Genomic DNA, 12,585 nt, shown 5'->3' with positions numbered 1-12,585 from the left:
AAAATAATTTACATACAGTATGTCTGTCTGAACTCTGTCAGTCAAATCTTCAGGGATTTGTAAGATGAAATATCACACGTGCAAAATTAAAAAAGTGACCCAACCAGTTAAAACTGATTGAGGAATCTCAAAAGAATGTGTGGTTCAAATCAACCACACAAAGCATGAGCTAAACCAGACAGGGGTTAAACAAGCAATTCTTACATGGCTAAGATACGCTTAGTGTTAAGTAATGAACTGAAGTGTTTGATGCCAAAGTGTAATGTTATTTTTAATTGCCATAAGTATATTCATTAGGCAAAGCATAAGTGTTTCATGCACACATTATCATCTATAAACTCAACTAGGGATATAAATTCTACCAAACTGGCCAGTGACTGCATACATGCTCAGAATTAAACCACAGTTTCAACACCTTTAAAGTATTAACTGATTATAAATTATTACCTTAATTATAAATACTTCACATTAGAAGCAATCAGAAGCTTACAGTCCATTCTCAACACCAGAACTGCTAACAGGTTTTACAGTTTCCAGCCGCCTTCCTAAAGACTCTCACAAAATATAGAGAAGCTCCAAGCCTTAGAAGCGTTCTCTGCCCTAGCTCAGTTGCCTTTGTGATTTCCTTCCCTAAGCATATTTTGCATTTCTAGCTGTAAAAATACTTTTCCTTAGATGTGATAGTTTGTTTCAATCACTGGCATCTTCCCTTCTTCAGCCTGAATGGACGCTCCCTGTTAGAAATACTGTCTCTATAAATAAGAACACATTTCTCAGGAGTGGCACTCACCTTGACACCCTAATTGTATTTTTCACACCAATTCAGGGTAATGCATGTCCATTTAGACCAAAGTGCACCCTTTAGGCTCTAAAACCATCACAGGGAATTAGTAAGAAAAAACAAATCCACGTATCTTCTTTACATAGAATAGCACAAGAGGAAAGGATTACATTTCACATGAAAAGGTATAGCAAAGGTCCGCCAAAAAAAGCCTAGAGCCTTTGCTTTGCGTCTCAGCCCCAGAGAAGAAACATGGGTGGTTGACAACTGGCAGGGTATCAGTAGCTGCTTTAGGTGACGCCCCTTCCACACAGGATGGATGGGGACGTGGGACAGAAGGACTAAGCAGCTTCAAAGGCACAAATCCTGTTTTATCCACACTTACAGACTGCTCCTCTTTTCTGTTTGTACCTAACCTACTAAGTAGGGCAAATCAAGTTCTTACTGGGTGTGTCTCCCCATCTCAAGCTTCATTTTGACTATTCTGATCCAGGCCTGGCAAACCTCTTGGGCATGTGCTAAGAAACCAGAAGCAAACAGCTCCGAAAGCTAACACCAAAAGTTTGGAGGGCAATCAGTATGTCCAGTGTATTTCAGAACTGGGTTCTCTGCCTGCTTCACTCTTGCAAAAATCATGGTTTTTTTAGAGGACAACTTTAGCAGCTTACACCTCCAGTTTCCTCACAGGGAATATTTTGCATTAGACAAGCCGCTGGCAAAAAACTGTTTGCAGTCTAAATTTTCATATGTATTTCTGAGACTTTCAATGTAGCTTTCTCCAGTAGCAAATTCCAGTCTCCAGATATATCACAGAAGCTTTTGAAACACTTTCTTTCAGACAAGTACTAAAAAACTGAAAAATTGTTACCAGTAATCCTTATACAGACCACTTAACTTTCTCTAAGGGACAGTTCTTACACAGCTGAAAGCAGGTGAGAGCCAGACAGCTTAATGACAGTTTACTGTGGAAAAGATGGGTCATCTCTTCTCTTTCATTTTGTGCTAGCAGCTCTGAAGAAGTCCCAGACAATGCCAACAGGCTAAGTACAAGCTTTTATCTATTAACCCATACATTCTTGAGGAATTCCTATCAGTGGTCAAAATAGCCACCAAAATGCTGTATATCTCACATATTTGCTGACTATCACTGGTCCTCATGTAAACTTCCTTTCTACTACTACTACTAATAGCACTGCCAGTAATTAGGAAATCCTGATAAAAACATTCTGCATTCTTTCTTTTAACCTACAGGTGGGGTTTATTTGGGTTTTGGGGTTTTTTTTTGGTTGGTTGGTTGTTTTTTTTTTTAGATGACATTGGATTGACATTCTGCAAATACAGATGAATCTATTTCTCCACACTTCAGTCCTGAATCATTCTGAAGTTTATAGAGCCTTCATTGCCACATCAATCCAGGACCTCAATTTGCCACTCATACCTATTAAGCATCCCACTGCAGTGCTTTGCTGAAGAGAGGCTGGCAGACATAAACACACACTGCAGTGCCTTGCCAAAATGTCACTTCAGCACCGTAAACTTTCATTGCTAGCTAAAAAAACCTGCCAGCTGCAATGTGTGGCTTTTACAATATCGGCAAATGGCACCAGCTATCATCGTAAATCCTCTGAAGATAATGACTTCCAAGTAGGCACTGAATGAATCGCATTTAAGCTCCTTACCTCTCAAGGCCACATGAACACACTTCATGTTGGCTGGCAGAGGAAAGGAACACTGAAACACGGCAGAAGATGCTGAGGAAACGATTATTGCAACCCAGCAATGTTTGCAAACTTGTAAAACCTGTACCTTAACTTGCACAAAAATGCCACTATTAAGTTTGCCCAACTATCATAACTTATATAAAACTATTTCCCATCTGAAACAGCCAAATCTTTCACGCAACAGTGGGCAAGAACAGGAATAGTTGGCATGAATATGAATCATCCCTGAACGAACTTAAAACATATTCCTCTCAGCAAGCAGCACCTTCTTGAATACTTAACATGGAATTGGCAACTATTTAGAGCAGGGGAAAAAAAATAAAAAATTTCTGTGCGTGCTGCATGAAATCCCACAGACGGATGCATAGAAAACAGAACCAGTCCCATGTTAGCTTGAGAGGCTTGCATAATGCAATGGCCATACACACATGGGAGACAAACACAGCAGCCTGAACATGCTATGGTGGCATGTTAGGTTAGTGAGAAAGGAAACTGGAGATGGAGGATATCCAAGGTGGATGGGAGACCGGAGTAAAGAACACAAGAGGGAGGCAAAAAGAACAGACTGCAGACAAGCAAATGCTTACAATAAATACAAAAGTCAGTCTCCTGGTAAAAGGATGGGGAGTGTCTTTTGATTTTCCCTCGCAAGCTAAAGAAATGAAAAAATGTGTTCTGCTATTTGTAGGTATTCCAAATATCTCTATCATGACATAGGAACAATTCCTAGTGGAGAATGTGTTCACCCCTCTATTAATTCCCGTTCTTGGAGACCAAGGGAGATGGGCACATTCAGTTTAAGGATAGGAGTACTTTATTTCTCCAGAGTCAAAGCTGTATCTGTGCTTGAGCCATCGACAGAAAACAAAGAGCAATATGGTGCCACCTAAAGCTCCTCTACTTAATTCCTCCACATGTAATTAGGAATGCTTTATGGTCAGGAGTAGTGAAGGCAGCAGGTAGACCCAGAACATGTCTGCAGTAAAATGTTATCTCACAGCATGAAAGCCATTAGGAAACCAGGAAAACTCACAAGACCTTTACATTAAAACTTGTATTTGCTCCTAAATTAATGAAGAGCAGTAGTCTCCAGGATACACAAGTTTTCTTTCCTTGTGGCTCAACTCAAGTTCTGCTTGAGTCACAGACGTCAATGCATGGAAGCACTTTAACACTTTAAATACAGCTATTTTGCCCTCTGAGAAAAAATACTGACAACATGCCCCACAGCAAGAAAGGCATTTTCTTTGCTAACCAGAAAGGTTGAGCACTCAAAATCCTCTCAGCACTTCAATGCTATCTTCAACAAGCACAGAATCTCCAGCACACCTAGCTGCAGTCATCCATCTTTCACCATCCGTTTTTTCCTGAGTATTGTTATTTTCTGTGCACATAAATCTCTATCTTGCCCAGTCTAATATTAAATATTTCAAACAATGGTGTTCAGAGTAAAATAAAATTAAGCTAATCATGTGCAGAAGTGCTACCAGAATGTGCACATACCTGCTAAGAAGGAAGTGACAGGTAAGATCTTAATGTTACGCAAAAGAAAGGTAGAATAAAAACATGGGATTTCCTTGCTAGCTTTGTGACTTCTGTGACCTTCCTGTTTATCAGCCTGTTTCTTGTGGGCATCATTAGCCTATTTCACCGAATAAAATTACTTGTAAACACCAGAGTCTGCTTCAAGCACTGTACTGTTCTTTACAATGCCGCTATGTAGTGTCAATGTATGCAAAGCTACGTACGTGGGGCTTGGGGAAACACAAGGAAAACAACTGCATTGATGGAACTGCATTAAGTGGCCTCAACTGTAATTGTTGAATTTATTTTGGAAAGAAATTACAAATCATTGAATGAAAGCCACTTGCATTCTGATACAGAGCATTCATACAGAACCGTAATGCAATTTCACAAGTCTATTGACATTCATACCTCTCTACAGCCTAGATGATTCCTGAGCTTCCTCATCCAAAAAATATGTGCACTGTCATGAGGGGAAGATTTAACTCTGTACATAAAGCAGATTCAAAATCTTAATAGCACCTACCTATGGGCGCCTTATGATTTGTAATAAACTAATTTCCTGTTTCAAGAATAGGGATTATCTTTACAGAATTGATTTGTTTCAGATGTTTTAATATAATACACTCTCATTAATTCTGAGGCCAGTAAGAAAGGCCCTACCAAAATAAACCAGTTCAGCTACACTACAATCAAGGAGGATACATCAGTTCACTGACAGTCCCATGAATTCAAAGAACCAGCTAACAAATGCTTTCTCTTCAGAGGGGTCTTCTGTGATTCAGCTCCTGAGCAATGTGGATCCCCTAATGGGAATTTCTCTCCTTGTTCTTCCACTCTCAATCCATCTACATACATTAAAAAAAGAATCATTGCTAATCGCTGCTAAATATCCTCTCTGTTTTGCAGCAGTCACTCATACATTATGCATAGATCAAGAAATAAAACAGTAGGGGGAAAAGTAAAACCTATCTCAGACTATGTGCTCTTCACGCATTATGCTTTAAATAGAAATCTGAAACCAAGTATTGTCTGATTTATGATCAGTTGTGACTACCTGAGCAGGCCTTCTCCTGCACATCATCTAGAACACTTTGGCTGCCTTGAGGAAGATGTACTGCCTGCAAGCTATCCTACCAGAAACCACAGCATTTCCAAAACACCATTGTAATTGGTCCTACAGACCAAGCAAGAGTGCCACACCAGAACCATGGTCAGGCTCATGCTGAACAACCCAAAAATCACACCCCAGAACAGGCACTGCTTGGCAGGCTTGCTAGGAATCCTGACTACATCTATTTAATCATAAACTTACCTATTCTCTACTGTGACCTTATATTAGAGTCATAAGTGGCAAGCAGTAGTTGAGGAGGGAAATGAGATGTTGTTGCACCTCAGCAGCCTCCAGGAAAGTATCAACTCCAGAAGTTAACTGGGTAGAGGTTATTTCTGCATTCGCCATGCCAAAATCTTATTAAAATTTCTTTGCTTAATTAACTTTTTTCTCCTAATAAGCTCTAGAGGAGATAAACCTGCTTATTCCAAAAAAGAACAACAGTTTAAGTCTCATGTAGCACACACTGTCCTGCTTTTCACTGAGGTCTATCAGACTTATGGGACATCAGCTGCTAATAGCATAAAATGTAACGGAAACATGGAAAAAAACCTTAACTCCCTTTCTGAAGTAAATTGGGTATCTCTGCACAGTAGCTTTTCCTTTGTGTTTCTGAGCTAATCTTTTCAAGATAAATTGACTCACCTATGGATGGGAAAGAAGATGGGAATCAGTGACCCTTTAACAGGCCAAGCACTCTATAGACCATATGAGTCTAAAGGTGGTCAGAAAACTATGTGATTCTCATATTCTATCAAAATGCATGGTTCCACCTAAATCAAATTTTTCCTATTATTAGATCTATTTCTGGAACCTTATTTCACACACAAAAAAAGCATTAAAAATAGTTTCTTAAAGTTTCAAGTTTTTTTCCATGTTGCATGTCAGTATTATGGCACAGTAGGAATAAAATATGCAAACTATATCTCAAAAAGAGAGAAAATTGGAAAATGCTTCTTTGAGCTTTTTCAAATACTAAGCAAGGCATTTACATCATAAGCAGGTAGCAAGGGGGCTACTAAAACAGTGATGGGGACTTCAGTGTTAAGCATTTAAACTTTGTGGACTGCTACGCAAGATAACTTCAGTAAAAGCCAAAGGCTGATGCTAAGTTTCTAGTTACTTCCACATAAGATTTCTACAGAAGGAATTCTAAACAGAACTCTGAATTTTTCAAATGCAAAAGACACATCCCATAGTCAGCTTTTATTTTCTTTTTAAACTACTGGTGGTAAATTAACACTTTCAGGGCAACACTCAAGAATCTTAGTTTGCAACAAGACAGGACAAAAATCTTTGACAGATGAGGTATCACTTGAATTTCAAAATGGGCTTTTAGTAAAGTAGAAAAGAAACCTCCATTCTACCACTGAAAAAGAGATGAATCTTCAGAGACACTTAACAGGATTTACATCCCTTCTCCTGGTAAGATTGCCCAAGGGAACAAATAAAGTCTGGCTGGAGTACACTGTGATGGTTGGCATCTTAATCAAAACTGAGTTGCTCTCATTTCATCAAAATTAAAAGGTGTTTCACCATGTCTTTATTCTCAGCATTGCACAATGTCTCATGGAGCTTCCCTGTAAAAAGAAGGAAAAATGTTCCTATATTTTGGTATATTTGATTATGGTGACTCCCAAAAGTGGAATCACCCTGGCTCTAAGCAATGTAAAAATGGAAAAATTTGTTTGTTCATAACACTAGCTATTCTGACCTAGGAAAGTAATACACAAAATACTCCACACTTGTGGGGTACACTGCACTGAATATTTATGCTACGACAGTGTTTGACTTCTAACAAGTTCCAGGAAATATAGGCTTGGATGGAGGGAAGAAGATACTGCAAAGTTACCATGGCTTTCATTCTTCTAAATTATTCTTCATATTAAATACAATTGGCAAGGGCTTTCATTTAAATAATATTTTCTATGAAAAAAGTGCCTAATGCCTAAATTGACAGTCTTAACCACTTACAGTCTTTTTCTCTGAAAGCTTGGTAATTAAACCAATGACTAACTTGCTCTCTAATTACATTATCTATCTATACATTATCTGCTTCTGTAATTTCATGTTTGGGTTTACAGTGCTATTTACTGTAAATGTGTTAATTTAAGAGACACTCTAAAAGAAAAAGGATTTAGGACATATAGATACCAAACACAATCCACATAGATCATATAGAGGCTAAACATGGTAAGGACAAGGCCTGCTACTCTATGTACTTTAGTAAGATCTACAGCACAGAAAATCTGTCTAATTATATTTTTGCATGGCACTCAAAGTACCTTGAGGTTTCAGCTGCACTGGGGATTTTGGTGCTAGAACAGTATAAATAAAATTATTCACCACAGAAAACAGAGAATTTACCAACAGATTTATTCTTGGGATGCTAAAGAACCAAATAGTATGAATTTAGTGAGGTTAAGAACTTCAATTAGCTAATTACTTATCTGAAAATAATAAACGTTATAATCCATATTTTGGTCTCAGTCAATATTATACACTAGATACACACTAGCTAGTACCCCTCCACACTATCTGGATCTACACGCTCATGCTGAATTGAAAGTTAACTCAGAAAAAAAAACCCCATGTTCATTTTTACAGTAAATGTAATTTTCATTATTTTTTAAAATGTAACTAATATAGAAGCACAGTCACACTGTACACAGAAATAAAACAGGTACAGAATAAATTTAAAACAAAGATTTATCTGTATAACCCAGTTTATCTTCTTTCTTTAAAAGAGAGAGGAAAGCATGACAAAGCAAAGCAACTTCTTTACTGCTTCCAGGATGAGTTCCAGTGATTACAAATAACAGCATTATTATGGGCAGATTTTAAAATTAGGCTAGATTTTACAACTAGTTATAAAGAGTTAATCGATTTTTAATGGGCTCTATCCTAAATGGTAGTGTGGATTAGAAATAATTTGAGTAGCTGCATGCTGGCAATGCACAAAAGAAACTTCTGGAATCTAAATAATCTTAAGAATTGTTTTGTCATTTAGTAAAATGCTACTTGCAGTACATTAACCCTTTTAAAATGAACACAAGCCCATCGCGGCCGCTGCCCTTGCTATGTTAAGCAGTGAGTTTCTGCCAAAGGGTAAATCCCTTGGGGCACTATCAAGTCAGCCCCATCACTCAGCAGTCTCAGCTGTCACTTTGCACTGCCCGCTGACACCAGCTACAGGGTGGGTAGGTGACAGCGTGGTGTGACAGCAGCCATCCAGCCTTGGATGCTTAAACCACATCTTCATGGTCCAAAGCACAGCAGTATTAAGACTGCACTAGGCAGCCTCAGACAAACTTCTCAAGAAAGCATCTTGCCAATAATATGCTTAGCCTTTCCTTTGCATGAATATTGTACCCACAGCTAAAGAAATGCTATGACTGTTTTCAATGAGTTGAAAGTCAAAATCAGAGTTCCATCACAGCACAAGAAAAAAAAAAGTGACAAAATCACAAACTGGCAGGGGTTGGAAGGAACCTCTGAAGATCAACCAGTCCAACTCCCCTGCCGGAGCAGGATCACCCAGAGAAGATCACACAGGAACACGTCCAGGCAGATTTTGAATTTCTCCAGAGGAGACTCCACAACTTCTCTGGGCAGCCTGTTCCAGTGCTCTGGTACCCTCACAGTAAAGAAGTTTTTCCTTATGTTTAGGTTGAACCTCCTGTGTTCCAGTTTGTGACCATTGTGCCACCACTGTGCACACCATTTGTGTCCTGTCGCTGGGCACAACCGAGAAGAGTCTTGTTCCATTCTCCTGTCTTACAAGCATTAATGAGATCCCCTTCAGCCTTCTCCAGGCTAAACAGACCCAGCTTTCTCAGCCTTTCCTCATATGAGAGATGCTCCAGTTCCCTTGTCATCTTAGTGGCTCTGTGCAGGACTCTCTCCACGCATTCCTTGTCCTTCTTGAACTGGGGAGCCGAGAATCGGACACAGTATTCCAGATGTGGCCTCACCAGGGCAGAGCAGAGAGGGAGGACAACCTCCCTTGACCTACTGGCCACACTCCTCTTAATGCACCCCAGGATGCCACTGGCATTCTTGGCCATGAGGGCACATTGCTGGCTCATGGCCAGCCACCATGGCTCAGTCACTCAGGCTTTCACACAAGCAAGCAGATCCCATTAATATAGACCATATTTATTTCACAGACCCTGATCCTGTAGTTGATGGCAAATCAGCAAACTGCTCCAGCTGCATAGAGGCTGAGTTTATAGCAGTTCACAGAATAATTCAGATTGGAAGGTCACTATTTGCTATGTTCAGTTGGAGGATTTGGACTCGATTATATGGGAAGAAATAATTTGTCACACATTTAGAAGCCAACTAAAAAAAACAGATTATTGGCTAGATGTCTATAGGAAGAGTAATCTGCCACAAGCACTGCTAGCCATGCTCAAGCTCAAGGAATGAATTCGCTAGTTGTGGACTCCTATTTCCAGTTGAGAGTAGACTAGAGATATCACAGCCCTAAGAGACATAAGCTCATAGAGATAATATACACAAAGTTACATTGATATTTTGATTGTATGCCTGGTTGGTACCTTCTCTTATTTTGGAAAGGCCCACCCCGTTTCCTACAAGGAACCCATGTCCCACTGGCACTCTGAATGCCCACACCTGGTCTCCACCCAACTGCCAGTTTACCAAGAAAATCCAAGCAAATTCAGTCTCACATACCTCTGCACTGCACAGGGATGCAGAAATACTTTACATGATAGAATTCTGACATTAACATTTTTGCAATGGCTACTCATCCTTGCAAAATCAGTAAAAGACAGATGCAGAGCAGTCCACTAAGAGCCATAGATAGTAATCATCTAGATGGCCATACTGCATAGATGACTGAGAATCTCAGTTAAAAAAATACCAGTATCAAGAATCAAATGAATGGTTTTGTGTATCTAAAGAACAAAGCACCAGTTTGGAATAATAAGGCTATTTATAGGGCCGTGGAATAATATACATGTACATTACAGATCTTCTTTCATTTCACAGATATGATTTTATTCTGTTACAGCCATTGTGACTCATATTTAAGCTTTACAATATACAGAATTAAATGAAAGTCAGCAGATATTTGCTTTATACTTTATTATTATAAGGATCTATATGTATATATTAACATTAAAATAAAAAAATAGTAGGTTTGGTCAATACTAAAATAGGTAACAGCATATTACAGCAATTATGATCCTTATGACACAGAGTTTGAAGAGCTACAAACAGAAAAGAATATTCTCAGTGTAAAACTACAAACGAGCTTTAGCAGAAACTAAAGGTATCGACTACCATGGCCATGCCATACTCTCATATCCCCTAGCAGCTCATTAGCTACTCTATTTTGCAGCTTTTACAACATGGCTTTTACAAAGCACCATGGACACATCAGAAGCAACATTTCACTTTTCACTGAATAAAAAAGGACCAAAAAGCCCCCCAAGAAAACTGCTTTGAAATTACAAAACCATTTGTTTTCAAGACCAATCCACCACAGTGGAGTGAATGCCTACCACAATGTAATACCCATTTTTCCGCCCGAAACTAAAGCACCAGTAGAATTTGTCAGACAGACAGGAATACACTTCAATAACAAATAAGGAATAGAAAAGAGATTTTAAGGATTCAATTTTAACAGCTCCTCTGGACACTAACTGGAAGTAAGATACACCATAGAACTTCTTCATGCTAAATCCATATGACACCCATATTTTTGTGCTAATACCAATATTCTTAATCCTATTTTTTCCAACACTTAAATGTTCATACAGAAAACAGCACAAAAGGAGATATTTGCCTCTTCTGGGTTATTTTTGTCTCCAACCACCACTATAAACATTTAGGAAAGCATCATTCCTGCAAGCTATCTAGAGTCACTTTTCACGTAGTCTGAGTGGAAGAGTATAACTGCAGCAGATCAGCAAGAAAAATGTAGTCATACTTGGTACTGTGCAAATAATTGCTGTTCACCTCCATGCTGGAATGAAAATGGTAGTGTTTTATAGGATGATCTTGAGCAAATTTAAGCTGAAGATTTCAGATTAGTTTGGAGACATTTTTGAGTCTGTTTCACTATATTAATGGAAGATAGTGACTCTCCAGCTAGATTTTTACTTTGGATGCAGTGTATCTAACCAGTCAGTGGACTGGTACACAAACCCTTCTGCTCTTCATCTGCAGAGGATACAAATTGTGCTGTTAAACCTGAGATTTACTGTTTGACCTTTCAGCTCCAGCAGGTTGCTTTTCAATCCTATTTGTCTGAAAAACAGTTATTTTCCCATTCAACTCTACAGTAATCCTACAGCTGCTGGCCCCCACTAGAGGCTGCTGCATTCAGAATCACCACTAGATCACACTTCAAAACATACTAAGACTTTTCAGAATAATAAAGTTTCATCCTCAATCCTACTCAAGTTCCCAAATCCTGCAAGTCACTCAAAATACAATCTATAAACAGCAGACATTTTCTTTGCTGTTCAGCCGTTTCATAAACTCATAGAATGGTTTGAGTTGGAAGGGATCTTAAAGATCATCTTGTCCAACTCCCTGCCATGGGCAGGGACACCTCCCACCAGATCAGATTGCTCAAGGCCCCATCCAACACTTCCAGGGAGGGGGCATCCACAACTTCTCTGGGCAACACAAATCATCCTGCATTCATACCACTGACAGACAGAAAACAGTCCATCCGCCCTTAAGAGGGGCCACTCACCCTTCACTTCTTCACTTGGAAAAGACTGTAAATAAACAAACCTGTTTGGCCAACTGATCCTTCTTCACCAAGCCAGTGGCTGCAGCAATGTTCCCTGCTCCTTCCACTGTCTTCTGGGCCACCGCTGTCACTCCTGTCACCACAGCTCCCCCAACATTAGACACTTGCTCTTTGGTCTTCTCAGCCACTGAGGAGAAGCATAAGATGGAAAAACACATTACGGCTCTGGGAGCTGTAAGTTTTTTAGAGAATTCTATCTATCACTGACAGCCCAAAGTCACGAAGAGCCACAAGGCCATTACATGTTGTGTATACCAAGTGCATTTACAGAAATGAGACTATCCGTCTGGTAACACTGAAGCAGCAGCGGTAAAAATAAGCCTTAACTGTGGCTCAATTTATTTCATATGAAAGACATTTGACATTTTCATTCATGTCTACCCCTACGTTAGAAAGAAAAGTCATTACTTAAAAGTCCTTATTATGCCCAACTCACTGTGTAATGTATAATAATTGTACACAATATATCCCAGTTTGGAAATGCATTCCAATTAATCCACCAAACACTTGCTGCATGTTACAGGGCATGCAAGACAATATTTTTTACAGTAGACTTGAAGGCTATTGATTATCCTTTTGTTTTTATTTTTAAAAATATACTTGATTAATAAGCAGAGCTACTGTTGCTCAACTGGAGAATTTCAAATACAAC

General features: G+C 39.1%; 1 protein-coding gene across 1 annotated transcript; it reads right to left on the bottom strand.

Moving 5' to 3' along the window:
- Window positions 1-11,914: 11,914 nt before the first annotated feature.
- On the bottom strand, window positions 11,915-12,091 carry LOC104548708 (alpha-synuclein-like; the record flags this gene model as incomplete). Its single annotated transcript, XM_010194804.1, has 1 exon — window positions 11,915-12,091. A coding segment is annotated over exon 1 (177 nt), but the record flags the coding sequence as incomplete, so codon positions are not given.
- Between the last annotated feature and the right edge of the window lie 494 nt (window positions 12,092-12,585).

Source organism: Mesitornis unicolor, unplaced genomic scaffold, assembly GCF_000695765.1.
Source record: "Mesitornis unicolor isolate BGI_N332 unplaced genomic scaffold, ASM69576v1 scaffold16991, whole genome shotgun sequence".
Lineage (NCBI taxonomy): Eukaryota > Metazoa > Chordata > Aves > Mesitornithiformes > Mesitornithidae > Mesitornis > Mesitornis unicolor.
Note: the sequence above shows the minus strand (reverse complement) of the source record. Positions and strands in the feature narration are given on the sequence as shown.